Here is a 21,524-nt window from a genome sequence, read left to right as displayed (position 1 = left end):
TCTCTGAAATTGCTGATGAAAACTAATAGTTTACCAAGGGCAGGCAGTGTGGCTAAATGTACAGGTTGAGTGAAATGTAAACAATTAATGTTTGTTATAAGGTCCTTTGCCCTTTATCTGCTAATAAATCTTTCCTAGAACCTGTATTATCCTTCCCTTTAGATAATAAACCTGCTAAGGCAGATATATAAAATTTCACTAAGGATTATTTCAATAATTCGATTCTGTGATTCTGTAATAATTCCTGGCTATATGGCAGAAAAATGTAGGCTATTTGGCTTGCTGTGTTTTCTGTAATGTACATCAACAGAAATGACCAGTCTAAATTGTCTACATTGTGAGTCTTTATTCCCTTCAAGTGTACATGGCATTTTAGCTTGAATTAATGGTTTACAAGACTTCTTTAAGTTTCAGGGTAATTAAATGTGGATAGACACATCATTTTTTACAACATAATATTTGTTGTGCTTACTGTGTTCTAAATGCTTTGTAAAGATTTGCATGAAGGAGGTAGCAAAAGTTCACATGGTTTAAATCCAGTAGTGTCTTCCTCAAGCCTGCTTTAACCTTCTAGCTGTATTAGATGCTATTGTTAATCTAAAATGCTCCTGCTATTTTAGGATATGCCTACGTAACACTTATTGCCAGCAATTGTACTAAATACTTCACTGCTGAACCAGTTGCTCAGGTACCCTGCCTGTCTTTGTTGCTATGGGAGATTGGAAGACTATTACTGTGCCAGTGTTGTCATCAGGTAAATTGCTAATATTTTGAATTTAAAGGATTTGATAACTTTACTAGTGGTGTTATAGCTGTTAAAGAGAGAGATTGGCTTTTCATGCAGGGCATAGTTAACTATTTAAGTAGAATGTTAAATAATGAAGGGTATGTACAGTACTTTTTGTATTGACTCCTTACAGAATTAAAATACTGTTAAATACTGTCCTTTCATATATGTAAAGATTCTAATAATTCATGCTTGTGAGGATATCTTGCATTTTTTCAGTGATTCTTATTTGTCTATATTAGCTTGCCTGGTAAATTGATTACAAAAGTATTAAGGAGTAAAATATTTTTTGGTTGCTTTTACCAAATAAAAGAGTATATTGTAGCACACTTAATATGAATAAGAATATGCATACATTCTATAAGAATTTTTACTAAATATACGACTTTTTCACCTATGTAGCAAGTTGTACTTTTAGTAAGTCAATTAGGAAGGAAGGTTGGAGCTTTTTCTAGGAGGAGAAATAAAATCTAAAAGATAAAATACCTTAAAATGATGTTAAAGTCTTTAATTTTTAGTGAAAGTTCAGCTATCTAGTTTAATTGCTTAATAACTGAATCCTTCTAGATGAAATTCTAAACTCTCAACTTGTAGATTCCTGCAAATAATAACTCTATTAGTTAGGAATTTGATTTGTGTGTGTGTGTGATGTCTTTAACTATTAACCCTGACTTGTTCCTTAATATTTTTAACTTTTAGATAGCAAAAATATTTTCCAGTATACCTCAGAGCAAAAGATGTCTCCTCCAAGCTTAAACACACAAGTGCTACGCTTGCCACTGCCTTCATCTAAAAGCATGCACACCTTTTTCAGTGCCTTCTGCACAGAAGAGAATATTGAACAGAGTATATCCTATCTCAATAGGGTAAGTCAGTGTTGGAGGCAATTGGAAAAATAACATTATATCAATCATGGCAGTGAATGTTCATTGGATTAGGAAGGCTTGTTTCTCAACGCTCAGAAGGCAAAGTTGGTGGGGGATAGTAGATTGTTGTGTGCCCTGCCCAGCATATAGGATTCCATCTGGTGTCTTGTTTCTGTCTTCTAGAGAAACATGAGGGATTGATCCATTTATTTATTCCCTTCCCTGCTTTGTCTTTTACCAGGAATTGACAACATTGGGCTTTCCTTCTATTTATGCGGAGTCCAAAGGAAAAGAATTAAATTTAATATCTGTCATAAATTGCATGAATGAATTGCTTGTACTGCAGCACAAGAACCTTCGAGCTCAGGAAGAAGTAGAAATGCAGCATCTGAAACTGGGCAGTGATATGGATCATTTACAGAACTGCTATGCTAAATTAAAGGTAGAAGACAAGCTATTTCTGCCAATATTTTGCAGCATGTATTTTTAGCTGATACTGTACATTCTTAATATGCTTATTTTCTTGTTTTTCGTCCCCAATGCTAATCTGAAATTGTATTTTTTTTTTATGTCTTATTTTGTTTTGAACATTTTCCAATTGGAAATTCCTTTAACCTAATGAAGTATGAATTAATGAGAGGATTTAACTTTTTTTGGAATTACAATCTCTTTGGTTAAGGAAGAGAGAACACCATTTAGACTGAAGGTGTTTCTGCATGCTAGAGGTGAAAATAGTAAACATATATCAGTGGTAATTATTGCTTCCATTATTTAGCAGAAACATTCCAGTAAAAGGTGTATACATAGTCCATATAATACAGATTGCTAACTTCCCCCTCACTTTCACAATATGGATGTGCTTACAGAATCCCAACTTATTAAAAATGCAGTAAATAATGAGATAATCTATGTTAAATATCAAACTAAATTTTGTTCCTTACAAGCAGAAATATTTCTCGTATCGAAGAGTCATATTTCTTGCTCCAGAAAATACAACTAACTTGCCATTTAGAGTGAAAGAAAAACATTGGAGGTCGAATCTATAGGCAGATTTGCCTTAAGTGAGATGTTGTAGGATTTTTTAAAAAAATCTTTTGGTATTAGTTTTATTGGTACTGAAATATCAACACTTTTTTCTAGGAACAGTTGGAATTATCTAAAAGGGAAATAGTTGGACTTCAGGAAAGAGACAGACAACTGCAAAGCAAGAACAGAAGTCTCCATCAATTACTTAAAAATGAAAAGGATGAAGTGAGTTACCTTGTACATCAACACAGATCATTAAATAGATTTTCAGTAGTAGAATGATTCTTGCAGGGCATCTCATAATAGTTCGCTTTGGATGCTTTTTTGTGTTTTGTTTTAATACAGACAGTTGGCAAATGTTGTCTTTCATCAAAGTGAAATTGGCATGTTGCACACTTAACTTGAATTAAATAGGTTCTATAAGAGATTGGTCCAAGTTACAGAAATGATAGGGAGTACTGGAGGAAAGCACATGTGCGATTTCCTCATGCTTTCTGTGCCCTTGAATGTAGTTTTATCTTAGAAGGTTTAAAATTATCAAAACGTGGAAGAGGGTAACAGAATTCTGTCATTTCCTCAGACCTACATATATTGGAGCACTTATTTTTGTTGTATGGTATAGGAGAACAAAGGACCCCCCCCAAATAAAATAAAAAGGGGAGGAGTTTTTTGTTCGTTTGTTTGTTTTTAGAAATACATGCATTTATGGTTTAGTTGAAGACAGATTTTTTTTTGGTGGGGTGGTTTTAGGTACAGAAGTTACAGAATATAATCTCAAGTAGAGCTACACAGTACAATCATGATATGAAGAGGAAAGAGAGAGAATATAACAAATTGAAGGAACGTTTACATCAGTTAGTCATGAACAAAAAGGACAAAAAGATAGGTAAGTAAACTGGTGAACTTTACTGCAACAAAATAGCATATTCCATATGTTAAAAATGTTCAGTTTTGTTTCTTGCTATCTTTAAATTGTATGCCAGCCCTCCTTTTGTAGGTTGTTATTTAGATGTTAAGAAGATGTAATATTTCATTTCAGCTGAGTATGTAAGGCTAAAACTTTTATGTTATGTTTCACGAGGTATTTGTTAAGCACAAACCAATGTAGAGATTTTTACAAAAACACATTTTGCTAGTGAAATTACTTGAAATCAATTCCTATACTACAGCTGTTTCTCCTCTGTTTTCTTGCTATTGCTACAATCACTGAACTTTGGATAGTATCCTGAATACTATATTATGCTCAGCAGTTATGATCAGGAAACAACACTGCGTGAGGTTGTTTTTCCTTGCAATTACTACAGCTCTACTAATGTTAATGATAGGAGAAATTTTAGAGAGGAAGAAAGATAATACAGACATAGCCTGTGAAATGAGGGGAAAAGAAATCTTGATCACGTTAGCACTCTTACCTTATGCTGCACCCCAAAAATTTTTTACAAGACTTTCACCATTGCTGTTTAGTGTGAATGTAGTTTTTTTTTTTTTTTTTTTTTTTTTTTTTTTTTTTTTTTTTTGTATTGTTTTGTTGAAAACGTACCACTAGTATGTAATTTTAAAAGCATTCTTACTCTTCTGGTATTTCTTGATTCATATATCTGGCTTTGGAGGATTTATACCATTATTCTCCGTTGTTTAAATAGTTATTATGGGTCAGTAAATGTGACATGAAATCTCATTGTCAGACAAAATGTGGAGATATGCTGCCATTGGAAGGGGAAGTCCTACTCTTCCTCCCTCCCCACTCCGCTCCAGCAACTCTGCAGCTGTTTGCTAACTGGCACACACAACATCTTAGTGAGCCAGTTTAGTTCACTAAACCAGAAGAATTCTGGTTGTTGCAGAAATGATTTTCTGCCAGTTTATTTTCCTGAAACCGCATGTGAAGAAGCTGAGGCAGTTGAGGACACTGAAGCAGGAACACCCATTTTGGCAATAGCAAATCATTAGATACCAGCTCAATTTCTGGAAGCCTTACCCTAAGTACAAATACATTTATTTGGGGCATATTCTTGACTCCAGTTGGCTAAAACTAGCTCAGGTATGAGAGAGGACAAAATAACTGGTTTTAAATCTAGCGTGTATTTTCTTGATAGCTAACTGGACTTTAATTTAGGCCACTAATCTGATGGGATTTTTGCAAATGGGTACAGAGAAATTCTTTTGTTTCAAGGAACAGCTTTTGAGGCATCAGGAGGTTGCTTATTCTTAACTGGAGATAAAAGCTGACATCACTGCCAGAAGAGCGGTCAGAGTTGATACACAATTGCTATATTCAGCTAAAATAGGAAAGATGATGTCATTAAGAAATATGTATTAAAAAAAAAAGGCAGGATGACTACTTTTTTTTTTTCCTCTCTCTTTTGGTTTCCAACCTGAAAAATTTTTATTCTTTTCTTATCTCACTCTAATTTTGTTAATCAGGGCAGTGTGGTCTCCTGTGGGTGTGAAGACTGAGGGGGATATTTGGAGAAAATGATCACTTGACAATAATTACATGTAAAGGCAAATAGGTAAATGCAGTAGCATCTGAATTTTTACATATTTTTCATGTTGATTCACACTTTGAAACATCCTTTTTGTTTGTAGCCATGGATGTTCTAAATTATGTTGGTAGAGCTGATGGGAAGAGAGGTGCGTGGAGGACTGATAAAACAGAAGCCAGGTGAGCTTGTAGTTGTTTCAAAGTAGTGTTGATTAAAGCATATGTGATGGCTGTCATGTTGTTACTGTAAGATTTCTGCTTCCAGAAATGAAGAAGAAATGTACAAAGCTCTGTTAAATGATTATGAACAACGCCAAAAACAGCTTTTAATGGAAAATGCTGAACTGAAAAAAGTTCTTCAGCAAATGAAGAAAGAGATTATTTCGCTTCTCCCACCACAGAAGCAGAAACCTAAAGAAAGGTCTGAAGATGGGCCAGTAAGTATTCTTCAGTTAAAATTAAATCGGTGTCCTAGCTTGGTAAAATGGTAGAGTCATTTGATCATAGACAAATGATAAACTCCCTGTTGCCAGAATTGCAGTAGATTGCACATTGTGTGTAGGGCTTGACATTCATGCATATTAAGATGTCCTGCCTCTGCCTTTGGACAATTTGCAGTCTATTCTGCCCTACAGAAAGTTTGTAAGTTTATTTTCAATGGATTTTAGATGTAGTAGTTACTTGCATTTAATTCTGTAATAACAGTGCATTTTGGATGTCTGCTTTCCATACTAAGGTGTTGAAATCTGCTTTCAAGGTGCTTATGGAAGGAAACCAGGCTTCCCATAGAAACTGTGGGGTTGGAAAGTATAATTAATGGGGGCTCTTACAGATTAGATGAGTTATTAGCCCTTTTAATGGAGGGGCTGATATGTTCTAGGAAAATGTTTGACTTCCCAAATAAAATGGCTTAGGTTTCTTGTTTTGTTTTCTGATTCTGAGCATTTCTTTGTTTATACAGGATGTTTCATTTATATGAAAACAGCACGTTCTTTGTTTAGCAAAGAGTTTATTTACTGCTTTTGCTAATTCCCTTCAAGAAGTCACAATTCTGTTTTGATGTCAGAGTTAAGTGGGGAATAATCTAAAGGGCTAACTGAGCTTCCTTTCAGAAATGAAAGGAAGAGGGTCCTTGAACATTAGCAAGAGTTGAAACACAGAAAACAAGTCCACGGGTTAGATTCTAGGAATCCTTCAAGACTGATGGTGTAGTAGTAGTATAATATTATGTAAGAGAATATGCATGCTGTGCAAAACAGGGTATGAAGCTATTTCTGTTACAGAAAATAGTGCATGTCAGTATGTAAGAACAGGTATGGATGCACCCTGACATAGAGTGCTGTTTCCATAGAGTTTAGTACTTACTATTTCAGAAGGCCTTCTGTCCAGATGTAGTTGCTGTACTACTACTTTCTTATTTCTGAGCTACCTGAGGGGAATCTGTAAGGGGAATCTGGAATCTCCAGAGTGTGCTGTTTAGAAATAACCAGTCTATTGTCTCTTTTTTTTTTTGGTAAGACATGAATAAACTCTTCTTAACTTCACTAGATGACTTGCATCTTAAACCACACAGTGACTCTTATGTGCATTGAGTGAAGCAGTTAGTAATGTACAGTGTACTAAATTTTTGCCTTAAAAGTTCATGTTGGAAATCAGTAGATTTAATCTATTACTACAACTCAGCAACATGGAGTGATCATCTGTAGCAGGTCTTGGGTGTAGCATGCAATATAAAACATACTCAGATTCTATTCTATGAATGTTCCTTTTGCTAGTTAGGACTACAGGGGAGGCAGCAGATTTTGGCATAAACATGAGTACACTTGTGAAAATGCAGTGATGGGAATGGGTCCTGTATGAACTTGCACACTGAGGCGAACTTGCACACTGAGGCAAACTTGTGGAAAAAATGGGACTTAGCACTGTGAAATACTTTGTTCTTGAGCGGTTAAGACAAGTGATTGTAAAATGTTAACTATTGCAGCATTAGTAGTCTTATTTAAAAAATAATAGTAAAAGCCTGCGTTGAAGCTCACTTCCAATTAGTCACCTTGTAGTAGTACTAATTAGCCACATCTATGAGAACTACTGACTAGACAACAGTAATTTCTAATAGTAGAATAATAAAAGAAGTAATTATTAGATACAAGTCTGAAGTGTAGTTATTTCAGCAGGATTATAAGGGCATTTGCTGTTTAGTCTGTTTCATACCTTCTCTAATTGAATATATTTAAAAACGGTAGTGTTTAATTAGAACTGAGTTTTATCATGACAAATTATTTGATTTTTTTTCTCTCACTTGTCAAAATTATATAAAGAGGGGAAAAATGCCAAAATGAAGGAGAAATGAATTTTAGATTAATTTTAGAAATTAACTAGATTTACAGTCTGTCCCATGATGTTCTTGCATTGATTAGTCTTTTGTTTAAAAGTACTGATATGCTTTGTGAATGTCTGAAAATAAGGTTCTATTTAAAATGTTACTCCCGATAGTTCATGCTTGTTTATGGCTTTTTTGACATTTTTGGTATGAAATCTGAACTTCTGTTCAACTTCTTGCACAAAAAAAAATCCATAATATTTTTATTTGGAAATGTTAAGTTCTTCTTAATGAGAAGGATATACCTTGGAGGGTGGCAGATGCTGGTATAGTCACATCAGTCATCATCTTGCTTCCCATCACAAAGTGACAACTGTGAAACCAATTAAACTGGTTCTTGCTGTGCAACTAGGAACCAAGTAGCCTTGGAAACTGTTTGACTAGAGTTAGGCAGCTCTTGCTTCCCAAAGATTAAGCTTTAAGAGTCTGTTTCTAGCTAAGTTGTTGGGCTGTTGTCTTTAAAATAGGAAGCCTGGGTACTGTGGGGGAAAAAAAAATCCCAGAACACCACAGACCCAGAAATCATGGCAGAAATCCTGGTTGTCAATGTGGCAGGACTTCCAACGTATTGTGTTCCTCAGAACCATCTGCATGGTGGGTCTGATGAAGAGGCTCAAGAAGGGAGGTTTAAGAACCTTCCTTCTATCCTGAGTTCTGTCAGAAGCAGCATGTTTGCATTAGAGCATTTGTTTTCGATGAGCTCCAATTTTTTTGATGGAAGCTGGAGTCTTATTTTGACTGATTTACAGTAATACAGTGATCATAGAAGCTTGCTTACATTAAAGGGAAGTAAAGTATATCAGGTTATGTGTAGGAGGATTTTTACCTGTGTGTTATTTTGCTATTTTTAAGTTAAAATGTGGATAATACAAGCCTTTGCCTGAATAACTTAATAGTGGTTTAAAACAAATGACCCTGGACATACTTTTGCAATCCTTGTTCATATCTGTGATTGGATCTTCGTTACTTATGCTGAGTAAAGATTATTGGAATGCAGAGTTTGTGACTAAGATATTTTAAGTTCACAATAAAAATGGTAATATTATCACGGTGCTATCCAGAGGCCTAGTCCAGATTGGGTTTTCATTGTATTAGCATATATATGTTTAAGTAAAGCACAAAAATGTTCCTTTATGCAGTGATACAAAATACTAAAAATACTGCTTTCTTTTTTAGCTATTGTTTTACTCCAAGAGATCTCCTAAACTCTGACTTTAAGAAAGTGTTACTGCATCTGTAGATGAATTATTATGGCCCTCCCTTTGAACTTACTATTTTTGTATTTCCCATCCCATTTTTCTTACCTACTTATGGACTAAAGGGCTTGTAGCTACTTGGGTGGAGTGGAGTATTTATTGCAGGTACTTAAGCAGCTTTTAAACTTGGATCTAAACTACTCTGAACTAGTCTTTTTGTCCTGACTATTTTGAGAGATTTTTTATATCTTAGTTCTTCTAGAATGTACTCAAGTTTAATGCTCAAACAATAAAATACTGTTCCTTCATTGTGAGGTGACTACTTTTTTTTTTTTTTTTTTTTTAATCTTGGAGAACAGCACAGTAAGAGATTACTTAATGCTCAACAGGAAAAAAAAGTTTTTACAGATAATGCAAGCATCATGTTTGTTGTTTTAAATTCTTTCTTTGCTGCATAGTGAGCCCAGACTTCCGGATCTGATTGTCTTATGGGCAGCAACCACATTAGTCTCACAGCAGAACTTCACAGTAGTTTGGATCTCTATGGCTTGAAGATGTGTTTGAGTGAGATGTATCTGAGTCTTGCTAGCTGATGCACTGCTTCTCTGTTGGAGGTCTGAGGACTGCCTGCTTCTGTCTCTTAAGCATTATGCAATCAGGGAACTAAGCTCCCTAACAGCCAAATTTCCCTGAATGGGATAAATCTCTTTTCTGTTTCTAAAGGTTCTCATTTTCTTCATTTAATTAAACTCACATACATAAACAAATAAGTAAATATTTAGAGTTGTAGAGTGGTTTACAGCAGACTTTCTGCTTTTGCAGGTACTGTCAGACTTGGAAGAGGATGTTGGAGAATTAAATAAAGAGAATATGTGGGAACTGTCTTGTGAGACTGTGCGAGAGCAGCTTACTAACAGCATTAGAAAACAATGGAGAATGTTGAAAAATCATGTTGAAAAGCTGGATAATCAAGGTGATGCTCAGCTGTATTGCACATGCATACAAACTGTTATTGATAATTCCATTTTGATTCCATTTTTTTAGGTTGAGGATACTCAACTGAGTATAAGTCTAAGCTAAAAAAGGAAGCTAAAATGGAAGGATTGTTTTCTAGTAGACTCTCCTAAAGGACTTCTGACTGATATTTTCTGTGTGAGCTTTAACTAAGAGAAGTTAGGGAAACAGTTGTATAGCATGCCTGTTACCCTGAGGAAGGAAAGTTATAGTTTGATGCAGGAAACAACAACTTTCTCAAGGAATAAAAATAATTATCTTTCTCTAGAAGAAGCATGTTCTGTAACAAATACAGTTCTTGCTTTACAGCGGCTCTTAGAGCTGTTCAAGTAACATGGATATAACAGTTATAAATAATTGGTAGCAAAATTAATCTAAATCCTTCTAAGAGTTCAGACATGTCACGACCATGCTGCGGAGGCTCATGCTGGCTGATGGTATGGTGCTGGACTCTCCTTATTTCCAGCTGTTGAACAGCATTAAAAGACAGCTAAAAATATATAAAATTCTTTCCTAGTATTATTTTTCTATGTAAGCATATACTGCTGCATAGGAATATTTGCAGTCAAGAATAAGACTGAGAAGGTCATGCATGCAATTACAAATGAAAGAGCAGATGGTCTATGAGAAAATTTCTTTCTTAAAATGTTTACGTTATGGAGAAGATTTTAAGAACATGAGTTCTGAGCAATACTTGATTTGGTTTAGCTAACTGAAACAGCTCTAAGTAGCAGGAGAAAACCGCTTCAAGTACTTGCAGTTGTTTTCTTGTGGTCACCTTTTGTTTTTTTTGAATTTGTGCAGATGACCAGTTTTGAATCCTATAGGATTCAGTTAATGTTCAAACATTGATATCAGAGGATCAAAATTTGACTTATATCGATAACCTTGATAGCAATGTATTGCAGTGTATAATTATTGAAAATATATCTATTTCTCTGATTCATTTGCTTGGTGGTGTAAAAATATGCATGATGCTCTGTTTTACTAGAGCATGAAGAATGCAAAGGCTTTTTTTATCTGCAAAAATACATGTATACATCTGTATATGTGTATGAGTGTGTGTATATGTATTTATATAGTTGATACCATATTTTTATGAACACACATAAAAATAGTGGGCTCAGAAGAATGGAGTTAATAGCATGTGAGTAGAAAGTCTTCAGTTATCTCAACTTCTTTTAAATAACTGATGAAATGAATGTTATTTTTAATATATATGATTCTTTATTGCAGTGTAGACTCATGATTACTCATGATACTTCAGGGAATGTACAACAGCTATAAGATGTTGTATTGACATTTTTCTAAACTGGGTTTTGTGCTTGATTTACATACATAGTACCAAACCTGGATCTCTGTCTCTGTTAGAAGTAATTTTGAATCCGCTCTATGTACACAGTGTCTTCTATGTTTCTAGGAAAACAAATATAACTTAATCTTTTTTACTATTGTTCCCAGCGATGTGAGGGTTTCTTGCTTGTTTGTAAGTAGCTTTTGTTTTTCCTCCATTAGTCTCACGTGTACATTCAGGGGCTTTGAATGACAAAGATGTAATTTCAAGAGAAGACCATGAACTGGAAACTGAAAAGCTAGAGTTAGAAATTCAGCAATGTAAGGAAATGATCAAAACTCAGCAACAACTCTTACAGGTAACAGGCTTTAATTTATGTTATCTAATATGAATCTAAGCCTTTCTTTAATGGGTCACTTTTTTCATCTCTAAACACTTCTCTATTCACTGATAATGCTTTTTAAATAACAAATTTTGGTGTTTGACCTGAGTTAGGGTCAAACACATGGATGTTAATAAGTTGGTTTCTGGTTTGTAACTTTGAGCTTGTGAGGATGGTAGGAAGAATCTGGGAGATAAACAAAGGTTAGGAAGGCTGATGCCTGAACAGAGTAATTATGCTTGCTCTCTGCAAACTCTGTCCTCCCTCGCAACTTGGTATTTATGGCATTGTTTCTGTGCTAAATTTAGCAATTTTTTTTTGGGGGGGGGGATAAAACTTTGAATAAAACTGAATGTATGGAAATACTGTGCATCCTAGTAGCAATTCCGAAATTAATGTTTCTTTCATTGCTCTGTATTTGCAGCAGCAGCTTATGTCTCCGTGTGATGATGATACCACTCTGTTGCTACAAGATTGTTATTTGTTGGAGGAAAGAGAGCGTCTTCAGGAAGAATGGAGACTATTTCGAGAACAAAAGAAGAACTTTGAGAAAGAACGAAGAAATTTTACAGAAGCTGCTATTAGATTAGGACTTGAGGTATTATAGAAGTGGAAAAGCATTAGAAAAGGGAACTCACAGAAAAGATGAGTTACTGTTGTAGAGCAAAACTACTTAACACATAGTTAAAGTACAGCCATTGAACAATATCTAGAATCTTTTTACGGAAAGCTCACTCTTCTCATTTTATTGTGCAGAATGTATCTTTGGACATTATAGCATATTGTTCTGTTGGCATTTTAAAAAATGAGTTTTTCAAACGTGGATTTGAAAATACAGTTACTTTAACTGGAATGACCCATTATTTTGTTACCATTTTTGGCTTTTGAAACATCCAAATATTTTCAAAAACCACTTCACTTATTTTTACTTGAAATGGGATGCTGTTCTAGTTTGATTTCTTAAGAAAGAAAAGCCTGTGCAAATTTCAGTCAGATTTGGCTGGGGGACTGAGTTCTCAAAGACATCTGATTACTAACCTTTTGTGAAAATTAGTGGCTGTGCAGAAGTCCAAATTAACTGCTGCCTTTTCCTAGCTAGGGACATTATCTGTCCTGTTCTTTTATTTAAGCTGCCAGTAAACACACACATGCTGGAAAGTGGTCAAGGTAGATATGTATCTAAATTAGCCATAGCATGTGTATCCTTTTGTCTAGCCAGGAGTTAGGGCCAAGATCATGAAGGGGATTACAAGTTTGGTGAGGAAGGGAGGTTATGGTGATGTGGTGGTCATGAAGCTCTGATGGTACAGATAGGACAGGACAGAGGTATATTGAAAAAAAAAGAGCTTCTTACAGATTTACTGCTTACAGAATTACTTGCTTTAACATGCAGACGAGAAGATTGAGGTGGCATGTGACTGAAATTTATAACACTGTGGATTCTGTTGGTCGGGTGAAAGCAGTACTGTTATTCACCAAATCCCTCAAGATTAGGACTAAAGGGCACTCATTGAAACTGGCTAGAAATCAGTCCAAAACATATACATGGGGGTACTTTTATTTTACTCATTGGTTAGTGGGCTTCTGGATTTTGCTGCCACAGGAGATTGTGAACAGTATCAGATTCAAAAAACAGTTGGCTAAACTCCTGAACAACACGTCCACAAATGGATACTAAAAGAAGGAGCCAGAGAGGTACCCTGTAACATCTATAATCAGGTGACTTTGGAGGAACTGTGAAGGGAATGAGCAGAAAGTGACCAGGCTTGTATGGTCTCCCTAAATGGCATCTCTTGCAGTTACTGTTTGAGACAGAATGCTGAGGGGGGTCGACAACTTGTCTGACTGAGAACAACATTTTTCTTTTCTTAAGTTCCTATGCTCTAAAATTTATTGTAGAAAACAAAATACTTCGGGTTTTACTTGAGGTACTGGTGCAATACTGGTTAACATAATGAAAAATATTGACAGTACATGTATAAGTACATACTCTCCAACTTTTCCATTTCACTTTCATTTGAATAAGTTTATAGATTTCATGGTAGACCTTGAATTCAGCTTTAAAACTCATGAGTAGTAATAAATGATAATAGTTTGTCCAGAAATGTTGAAGGCCGCATTGAAGCATAAGCGTAATTGCTTATGCTTCTACTTGTTAAAATACTCAAGTATAAAAGGAGAAGCAATATTATAAACTCTGAAATGTTTGTGGAAAACTTTCTGTTGGAGTTGAACTTCCTCTGTTTTCTACTGGTACAGAAGGAAGAATTACCCTAATGGGGACATCTTGTTTCACCGATGTTTTAGAGGAAGAATACTTGTCTCTTGTTTCTGTAGCCATTAGAAGGTTTTCTGCAGCCATTATTTTTCCTCTTCCCCACTCACAGAGCTATTGGAAAAGAAAACCTCCCCTTCTGCCCAGTTTTGGATGGAAGTAATCAGTGCTATTTTCAATGTTGTTGTCCCATGCAACAGGACAAGAGGCAATGGGCAGAAACTGAACCACAGGAAGTTCCACCTGAACGTGAGGGGGGAGTCTCTTCCCTGTGAGAGTGACAGAGCACTGGAACAGGTTGCCCAGAGAGGTTGTGGAGTCTCCTCTGGAGATCTTCAAGGCCCACCTGGATGCAACTCTGTCTAACATGCTCTAAGTGACCCTGTTGAGCAGGGAGGTTGGACTAGATGATCTCTAGAGGCCCCTTCCAACCTTACTGATTCTATGATTCTATGATTTATCTGTTCAAGAGAGAGCTCAGGGTTGAAGTAATCCTTATTGGCTGCTGTCCAGAAATGGGGAGTACATTGAAGAGGTAGTGCTACACTGAAGCGGGGGGGAGAAAAAAGTGCAGGAAGCAGTGATAGGAGATTTTGTGTCAGTGGCCTCAAGAATGGTAAAATGATAGGATAAATTAGTCAGACCCCTGTGAAATGCACCATGGGTTTGACCTGTAAGCACCTCTTTAGCTAATCCTTGTGGGATTTAAAAGCTTACTCACACAATTGTAATTCTTTGTTAAACTGCTGAATTGTCTTAATTATATGTACATGTTATGTTTTATTTTTTAGATAAAATAACATCAATTTAATGTGGATTAAGCTTGTTCCTGTTGTCATAAATTTAAGTGGCATTTCTTTTCCTAGAGAAAGGCTTTTGAAGAAGATAGAGGAGCATGGTTGAAACAACAGTTCTTAAGTATGACTACTGATTACAAGCACTCTGAAAATGTGACAACTCCAAGTGCCTTCTTAGGAAGCAAGTATTCAGTTATTATATTATGTTACTGTAATATCTTTTTTTTCCTCATAACTGGAAGCTAAAGAAACAAGAACAAAACTATTTGGGGAAGGGGGAAGGAAAAAAGAAAAAGGAAACACCTTCCCAAGACAAATTTTGTCATATACCTGTATGTTTATATCTGTCAGGGAAACTGATGGTTCAAAAGCTCCTAGAAAGGAGATCCCAGTAACTCATTCATAGCTATAAAATGGACTTATATTTGAGAAGGGATCTTATGAAAGTCAAGTACATGGCAACAGAACTGTTCACAACACAGAACACTTGGAATTACTGAATTAAACTGAGTGTGAGTGTATTAACTGTCAATGCAGTGATAAAAATGGTGACCTACAGGTATCTAAATAGATTAGAAGTAAGTTTTGGTAACAAAAACATTGTAATGAAAGGAAGAAGGCATTTACTATTTGAGTTAAGATAACACATGAACGCATGTGCACATACATATTTGGTAGAAAATAATGATTTGGAAAAAGGAGTAGTGAAAGAAGATAATCAAAAATGTGAGTGATAGACAATTGAATTTCAAGATTCAAATCTTAATATGGAAATAATTTCTTCTCAAAAAGTTATTGAAAATATGGCTATATGAGTGTTTCATAACACATTTATAGTTTGGGCTATAGTTCTTATTTTAAATATTTTAAACTTCTTTTTCATAACTTTTTTCTTTTGAACATATAAGTTGATTTTCCTTCCACCCCACCTCTAACCCTACAAATGCTTGAATAAGCATGTTTGATGTTTTAGTCTTCACCACTGAGCTTTGATTACTTTTAAGGAGGAAGAAAAAAAAAAGAAAAATTAACAACAGTCTTTGTTAAATGGAATCTTCTTTAGGTATTCAACATTTAAAGATAAATGTGTGAAACAGCTGTCAAGTAAACATAGATGTTTGAGTTTGTATTCTTGATAGATAAAGTAGCCTGCCTCTTGTCTTCTGGCTCCTCCATGTTTCTCACTCTAATCTGCAATTTCTGTAGCCCTTCTGTATGCTTTGTGTAAGTGTGAAATGATTTTCCATAGTAGGAAAATCCTTATATTTAGGAACAGAATTGAGATTGGGATATTGCTCATGAAGAATGACTTGATTCAATTGTCTGTAAGTAACTTCGGAGATATGTATAAGGTTGCATGCCAAAGCTTTTGATTTGTAATTTCCTTTTTGAATTTTTAGTGTTTCCAAATGCATTTAATGAGGTATTTTATTTTCTAAATTGCAGTTTTTTTGAATCTTATGAATCCCAATTTTTAAGCTGCTGAATAGTAACTAAAAAAATGCCACACAGACTCATACTACCATTTGGATATTACTTCACAAGTTATCATTAGAATTGTTTTAAAATTAAATTTTCATTTTGACATTTGTCTCAACTCTTTAGTTCTTTAGAGGTACAGTAAATACTTTATGATAACAGAACAATTGTATTTTCTTCCAATTTATATGAAGACTTTGAAATCTAAACGCGAAGAAAAGTTGGCAAGAATTGATCTGGTCATACCACATTTGGCCAAGTCTTTCTTTTAACTTTAGTGAAGGTTAATTAGGTCATATAAATGCTGAGGAATCTAATCTATTGGTGTTAATTTTTCTTCTCTGTTCAGGCAAGTTTTCTAAGTTCTCATGTTGATGTTAGTTTCTTTGCATACATACTGAATTTTTTTCTAAACTGAGTAAAAAGCTGTATAAGTTTTGAAGGAAGAAACTTCGTATTTGACTGACTTTAAGCTTGACTTCAATATGACTAGTTGCAGTAGTGTTTGTGTATGTAGATGTTTGTTTTTCAAATTTATAAAAACATTTTAATTTCAGCAGCAGTAAGTGTATTTACTGTTGCAGATACACTACAAAATTTTGTAAGATTTATCATTACAGATACATTGTAAGTTTTTTTTTTTTTTTTTTTTTTTTGGGGGGGGGTTATTTTTAACTTTTTTCCGGAAAATAATATAGCGGAAGTCATAAAGAATCTGGTCCCTCAGATATTTTCAACTGCACTGTAGTTTAGTGATATATATATACGTTCTAGGTTTTTTTTGACTGATGATACATATTCCTTTTAGGTTCTGACCAAGACAATCGGTTAGTGAACTCCACATCTCAACAAAGAAAACCTCACTGTATATTGAGTGTACCTATTCCAGCAGAACCTTGCCAGACATTTCAGTACATTTCACATAACAGGTATCTGAATTGACATTGCAGATCATTATTTTGATAAACTATACATGTAAAGTGTAGAGATTAACTGGTAATAACGTATAAAAAAAGTTTTATGACTGATACATAGCAAAGCGTGCTAAACATCATATTAATCATAAAACCTTAGTGTTGTGATTCTATTTGAACCTTAATTGTAAAGGATTATGTTGTTTACATTGTAACACTCTCTTTTTACCAGTTCCAATGCTGCATCAAAGAAACCTGCTGGAGATGATAAGCCAAATCAGTGGGAGGAAAGTGACAAAGAAGAAACTGAATAATGCACAAAGTCACAGGAAGACTTCTAGAGTTGGCACTCTTTGCTATGTAGAAACTTGCACATAGAACAACTGCCTTAGATTTCCTAGGGTTGCCTGTTGTTTTTTGTTAGAATAAGTAGATGAACACATCTCTAAAGTGAAATGGAATGCTGTGAGTTTGATTATCCTTCTAGGGGATTATGTGGTGATATGAATTGTGTTGTGTGTGTGTGTGTGTGTATGTGTGCACATGGCTTTTATTTTTTAGACCATTTCTTGCCTCTTTTTCTTGCAACTCTTGAAAATGTTTATTTAAAAATATATAAAAGCTTTGATATTTTTCTAGTAACAGAAGCTCTGATTCTGTGAATGAAGCAATGGTTTGAAACTTTAATGAAACACTCAATCCTAATGTTTCCTTTCTTCACAGACAGAGATAGCACTTTTAGGAATTGTTTAATTATTGGAAATGTTCATCTATGTCTCAAGTGTAACTGGCATTAAAAATTCTTTTGCCTCAACTTGAATGTACAGTATACTGTAGATTTTTAACAAAACAGGTTCTATATTTATTAAGTTGTGTGATTTGAAAATACCTCTTTGATATTTCAGATGACTTAAAGCGCAAGATCTTTATATATTTGTAAATAGACAAAGTGAATACGCTAAGATGCCATGAATGAAACACATGCGTCCATAATATTATTTTACATGATAATTTAAATTGTTTTATAGTGATACTCAGTTTACAGATGCATTAGGACTTTCAGTGTTTCAGTCGAGAAACAAATTATTCCAAATATAAATAAATATAATGAAAAATAAATGTGTAAATCTATTCTAAGAAACCCTGATTCTGTGTTTTATATGCATTAAATTTTTAAACTATCCTGGTTTTAGGGCCAAGGTTCACTACATCAACAAATCTATTTAATGCTATTTTTGTATTTTGTTTTTTCTTTTTAGTGGATTCCAGAATTTGTTTAGTATAGCCTTAGGGAAATTCACTTTGTTCGTAACCTAATAAAAGCAGCTAAGTAAAGATGAGATGTTTCAAAGTTGCTTTCACCTATGCACTTTTCCTGACCCATTACAAATCAATCTCTTCTCCTTTGGTTCTTCATGCCTTTGTGAACATGCAGGGCAGGCATATAGCACCTGCCCTAGTCTAACTGACTTTTTTGAAGGTGCTTAAGAAACTTTTTCCCTTCTCAGGGTAATAGAAAGGAAATTAACTCCAAAGCTTAGAGTCCTGTGTTGAAGATGCATTGCTGCTCTCCTCCTTATCTTCAGAATTGGATGTAACGTAGTAATTGGACTCTCTGAAAAATAGTGATAGAATAGCAGGGAAGTAAGGAAAATGGAGCTCTCCAAGAAGCTAAGACAGAAAACTTCAGAGTTTCTGCTGGTTATCTCAATACCTTAAATTACAGCTGGAGAAGAATTAGCAGCAGTGCAGACTTCTGAATACACTTCTAGTATGTTTCTTGACAGAGCTACTTTAAGGAAACAGTTGTGTGTATTAATCTTGTTGGTCAGCTTTTTCTGCTGCATAGGCAAGACTTATAGCCTTAAGACTTACAGCCTCTTGCTGCATAGGCAAGACTTACAACCCTTACTACAGATAGCAGCAGCATGATAGCTTTTCTGAAGCAGCCTGATTCCCCACACCCTCCAGTTCCCTCCCAGTGAATAGGTGATCATTAGCATTATCTACTGAAATGACTTAACAGTGTACAGGTATTGTTCAGCTTATATCTTCCCTACAATGCGTTGAACAGCTCTTGCCTGGTTTTTAGTTAGGGAAGAATAAAAATATATATTCTAAAACATATGGAGATGCAAAGTGAAAAATGGAATGTGTTGGCAATTTAGTGAGAGGACATGCATGTAGGACTCCTATTTTCAGACTAGTAGATTATTCCACCTAGTTGTGGTTGTATTAACATGCCAGTAGGGGCTGCTGCTGTTTTGAAGTAATTAAGTTGTTTTTTTCTGATAGTTTATTGGGCCAGTTAAACACATTCTTGATGAATAATTTAGTTGGACTTTTTTACTGGACAGCTTTTGTTCACTGCAGTAATTTTAGAGTAGTAATGTCTTTAAAGAGCAAAATAATCTGCTTATTCATTTAGTCCCTTGTGCTTAGTGATTAATTAGCAACTTTTTGCTTTAGGATTCTGTATCCCATGTTACAGAAATGATAATTCATTTGAATGCCTCCATCGAAGAACCAGCTGTGCCAGAAGTAGGTATGCAACTGAGTTCTGAGTTGACCTCGTAAAGCTCATGGAGGTTTTGAGTATAGATTGTCCTGTAACTCTGAAGAAAGAATGGGTGTAGAATTTCTGGATTACTGTGTGCAGTGGTCAGAAAACTTCTCAATCTGTAGCTACTGCTAATAATGAGTATTGCAAATGGTCTGGTTGGTAGTATAGTGATACTGTTTCAACACAGTGAAGTATTAGAACTTTATGGTTTTCTTCAGACTGTTGAAGAGCAAAGGGGAGACAGCTTGCAGGAACTTGGTAAAGGTGAGTCACTAGATACTGGTGCATACTTGAGATGATAGAAGTGGCCTGCTTTAGAAGGAACAAGTACTGACTACCAGCAACTGTGATTGGTATGCTGTTATTGTTACCTACATATGTATAATATTGAAAAGACTAGTGGTTCTCTTGCACCCTGTGGTGCTATATTTTGCAAAATCTTTTAACTATAGTTTGCATTGCTTGCTGCTACCTTTCTTTTTCAGTCTAAATGAAAAGAGATAATGCTTTTACCAAGCTTGTTAAGCAGATTAGGTGAGAACTTACTTTCCAGAATTCATTTACAGTTCTTAAGCTTTCTTTTTTTCTTTCAGTTGCAGTGGCTGAAGATGATACAGCCTGTTTTGCAAAAGCTGTACTGTATAGTTAAAAAAAAAAAAAAAAAAAAAAAAAAAGATAAAGATTTACTTAAGAAAAACCTTCTTGTTGAAAGTTACCATGGAATTTTGAAGGAAACAAATTTTGGCACATGTTTTTCTTTTTTGCCTCCCCTCAAAGCAACCCTTTGCCTAATTTGAAGGACTACTTCCAACAGCTTCTGCTGACCAGTTGCAGCAGGTCAGAAATAAAAATTTTTGTGTGTGTGAAAAAATACAAGACCATCTCCTAGCTCTTCTCAGGGGAATTGTGTGTACACTTCAACTGGGCCAAGGTAACTCTAACACATCAGCAGAAAATACCAATTTAAATGGATTATTCTTGAAAATAAAAAATATTTACAATATAATCAGAATGCTAAATAGGGTAAGGCTCAGATATTTTAAGGGTATCTGTGTGTGTAGAATTAACTACTACTTGTGCTTTAACTGTTCAGAATTTGCTACCAGCACAATTGTTTTAGGTGTGAAGACATGCAAGGTGTCTTGTTTTTCCCTTTGTCTTGTTTTTCCCTTCTTTCTCTTCCCCCCTCCATCTAATTTGGGAGAGAAATAAATAACATAAGTATGAAAGGGTGATATTATTGGATTCAAGAAATCATGCCCCCCAAAATACTCTAATTATATGATGATGGTTCATTATTTACTTTAAGACAGTACACCTGATCTCTGAAGTTCACTAGCTCCAGTGAAGTTACACTGTAATAAAAAATCGCATGGTATACACTGCATTTTAGTTTTTTCATTGAACTCATTGTTCAAGTCATTTTGGGGTTGTACAAGACACAACGTTTATGCAACTTAAGGAAAGGTTCCTCTATAAAAAATTACAGTTGTGTGGAAGAATTTGCCAGCTTCATTGTAAGAAGTTTATCACCTGAGGCACAAAATACGCTTGTTCTCCTTTGGCATAATAATAGACTGATAATTATGGAGGAAAAATATTAAGTCTTTTAAAGTGAGCTGGATGGCTGTTCCCAAAAAAGAAATTGTACACTCCCAGGTCAACTTACAGTTCCAATGAAATGTATTTGAAAAAGCCAAGATTTCTTGGACTGACCAGCTAGGAAAAGTGGTAGTGCAAAACTGTAGAAACTGCTGAAATAGAAAGAAAGAATCTCTTTTGGTCATTAGGACGGTCTTTACCAGAGTTCATACTGGTGTGATTAATCTTCCTGTAAAACAGTAGGCATTGTGGGAACAGAAATAAAATGATTAAATAACTAATATGTCATAGATACCAAGTTAGAGTAGAAGTCACAATGTTGGTGGCTCAAACCCTGCAGTTTATTGCAGTTCTTGAAGTTACTCCTCTAGAAATAGCCTTTAACTCAGATGCCCCTGTGCATTTTTCTTGTATCTTCTTTTTGTTGATCCACAAGCCATCCAGCTCACTTCAGAAGATTGGAA

At 34.9% G+C, this 21,524-nt stretch overlaps 1 protein-coding gene across 1 annotated transcript; it reads left to right on the top strand.

The window, feature by feature from the left end:
- Window positions 1-684: 684 nt before the first annotated feature.
- On the top strand, window positions 685-17,506 carry SSX2IP (SSX family member 2 interacting protein). The gene is made up of 13 exons (XM_062581520.1): window positions 685-754; window positions 1,487-1,653; window positions 1,895-2,095; window positions 2,794-2,904; window positions 3,430-3,565; window positions 5,269-5,344; window positions 5,430-5,601; window positions 9,563-9,713; window positions 11,270-11,406; window positions 11,855-12,028; window positions 14,572-14,683; window positions 16,790-16,910; window positions 17,128-17,506. The coding sequence occupies exons 1-13, from the start codon at window positions 712-714 to the stop codon at window positions 17,207-17,209; spliced, it is 1,683 nt and encodes a 560-aa protein (XP_062437504.1). The 5' UTR covers window positions 685-711; the 3' UTR covers window positions 17,210-17,506.
- The last annotated feature ends 4,018 nt before the right edge of the window (window positions 17,507-21,524 follow it).

The sequence above is a fragment of the Rhea pennata genome, chromosome 8 (assembly GCF_028389875.1).
Source record: "Rhea pennata isolate bPtePen1 chromosome 8, bPtePen1.pri, whole genome shotgun sequence".
In the NCBI taxonomy this organism is placed as follows: Eukaryota; Metazoa; Chordata; class Aves; order Rheiformes; family Rheidae; genus Rhea; species Rhea pennata.
This window is presented reverse-complemented; position numbering and strand designations above follow the sequence as displayed.

Bases quoted from the DNA above. Each gene is read 5' to 3' on its own strand.
- SSX2IP (XM_062581520.1), top strand. From the start codon at position 712: ATGGGAGATTGGAAGACTATTACTGTGCCAGTGTTGTCATCAG. The intron at 1,654-1,894 runs GTAAGTCAGTGT...GTCTTTTACCAG, and splicing joins GTATATCCTATCTCAATAGG to GAATTGACAACATTGGGCTT. The intron at 5,602-9,562 runs GTAAGTATTCTT...CTGCTTTTGCAG, and splicing joins AAAGGTCTGAAGATGGGCCA to GTACTGTCAGACTTGGAAGA.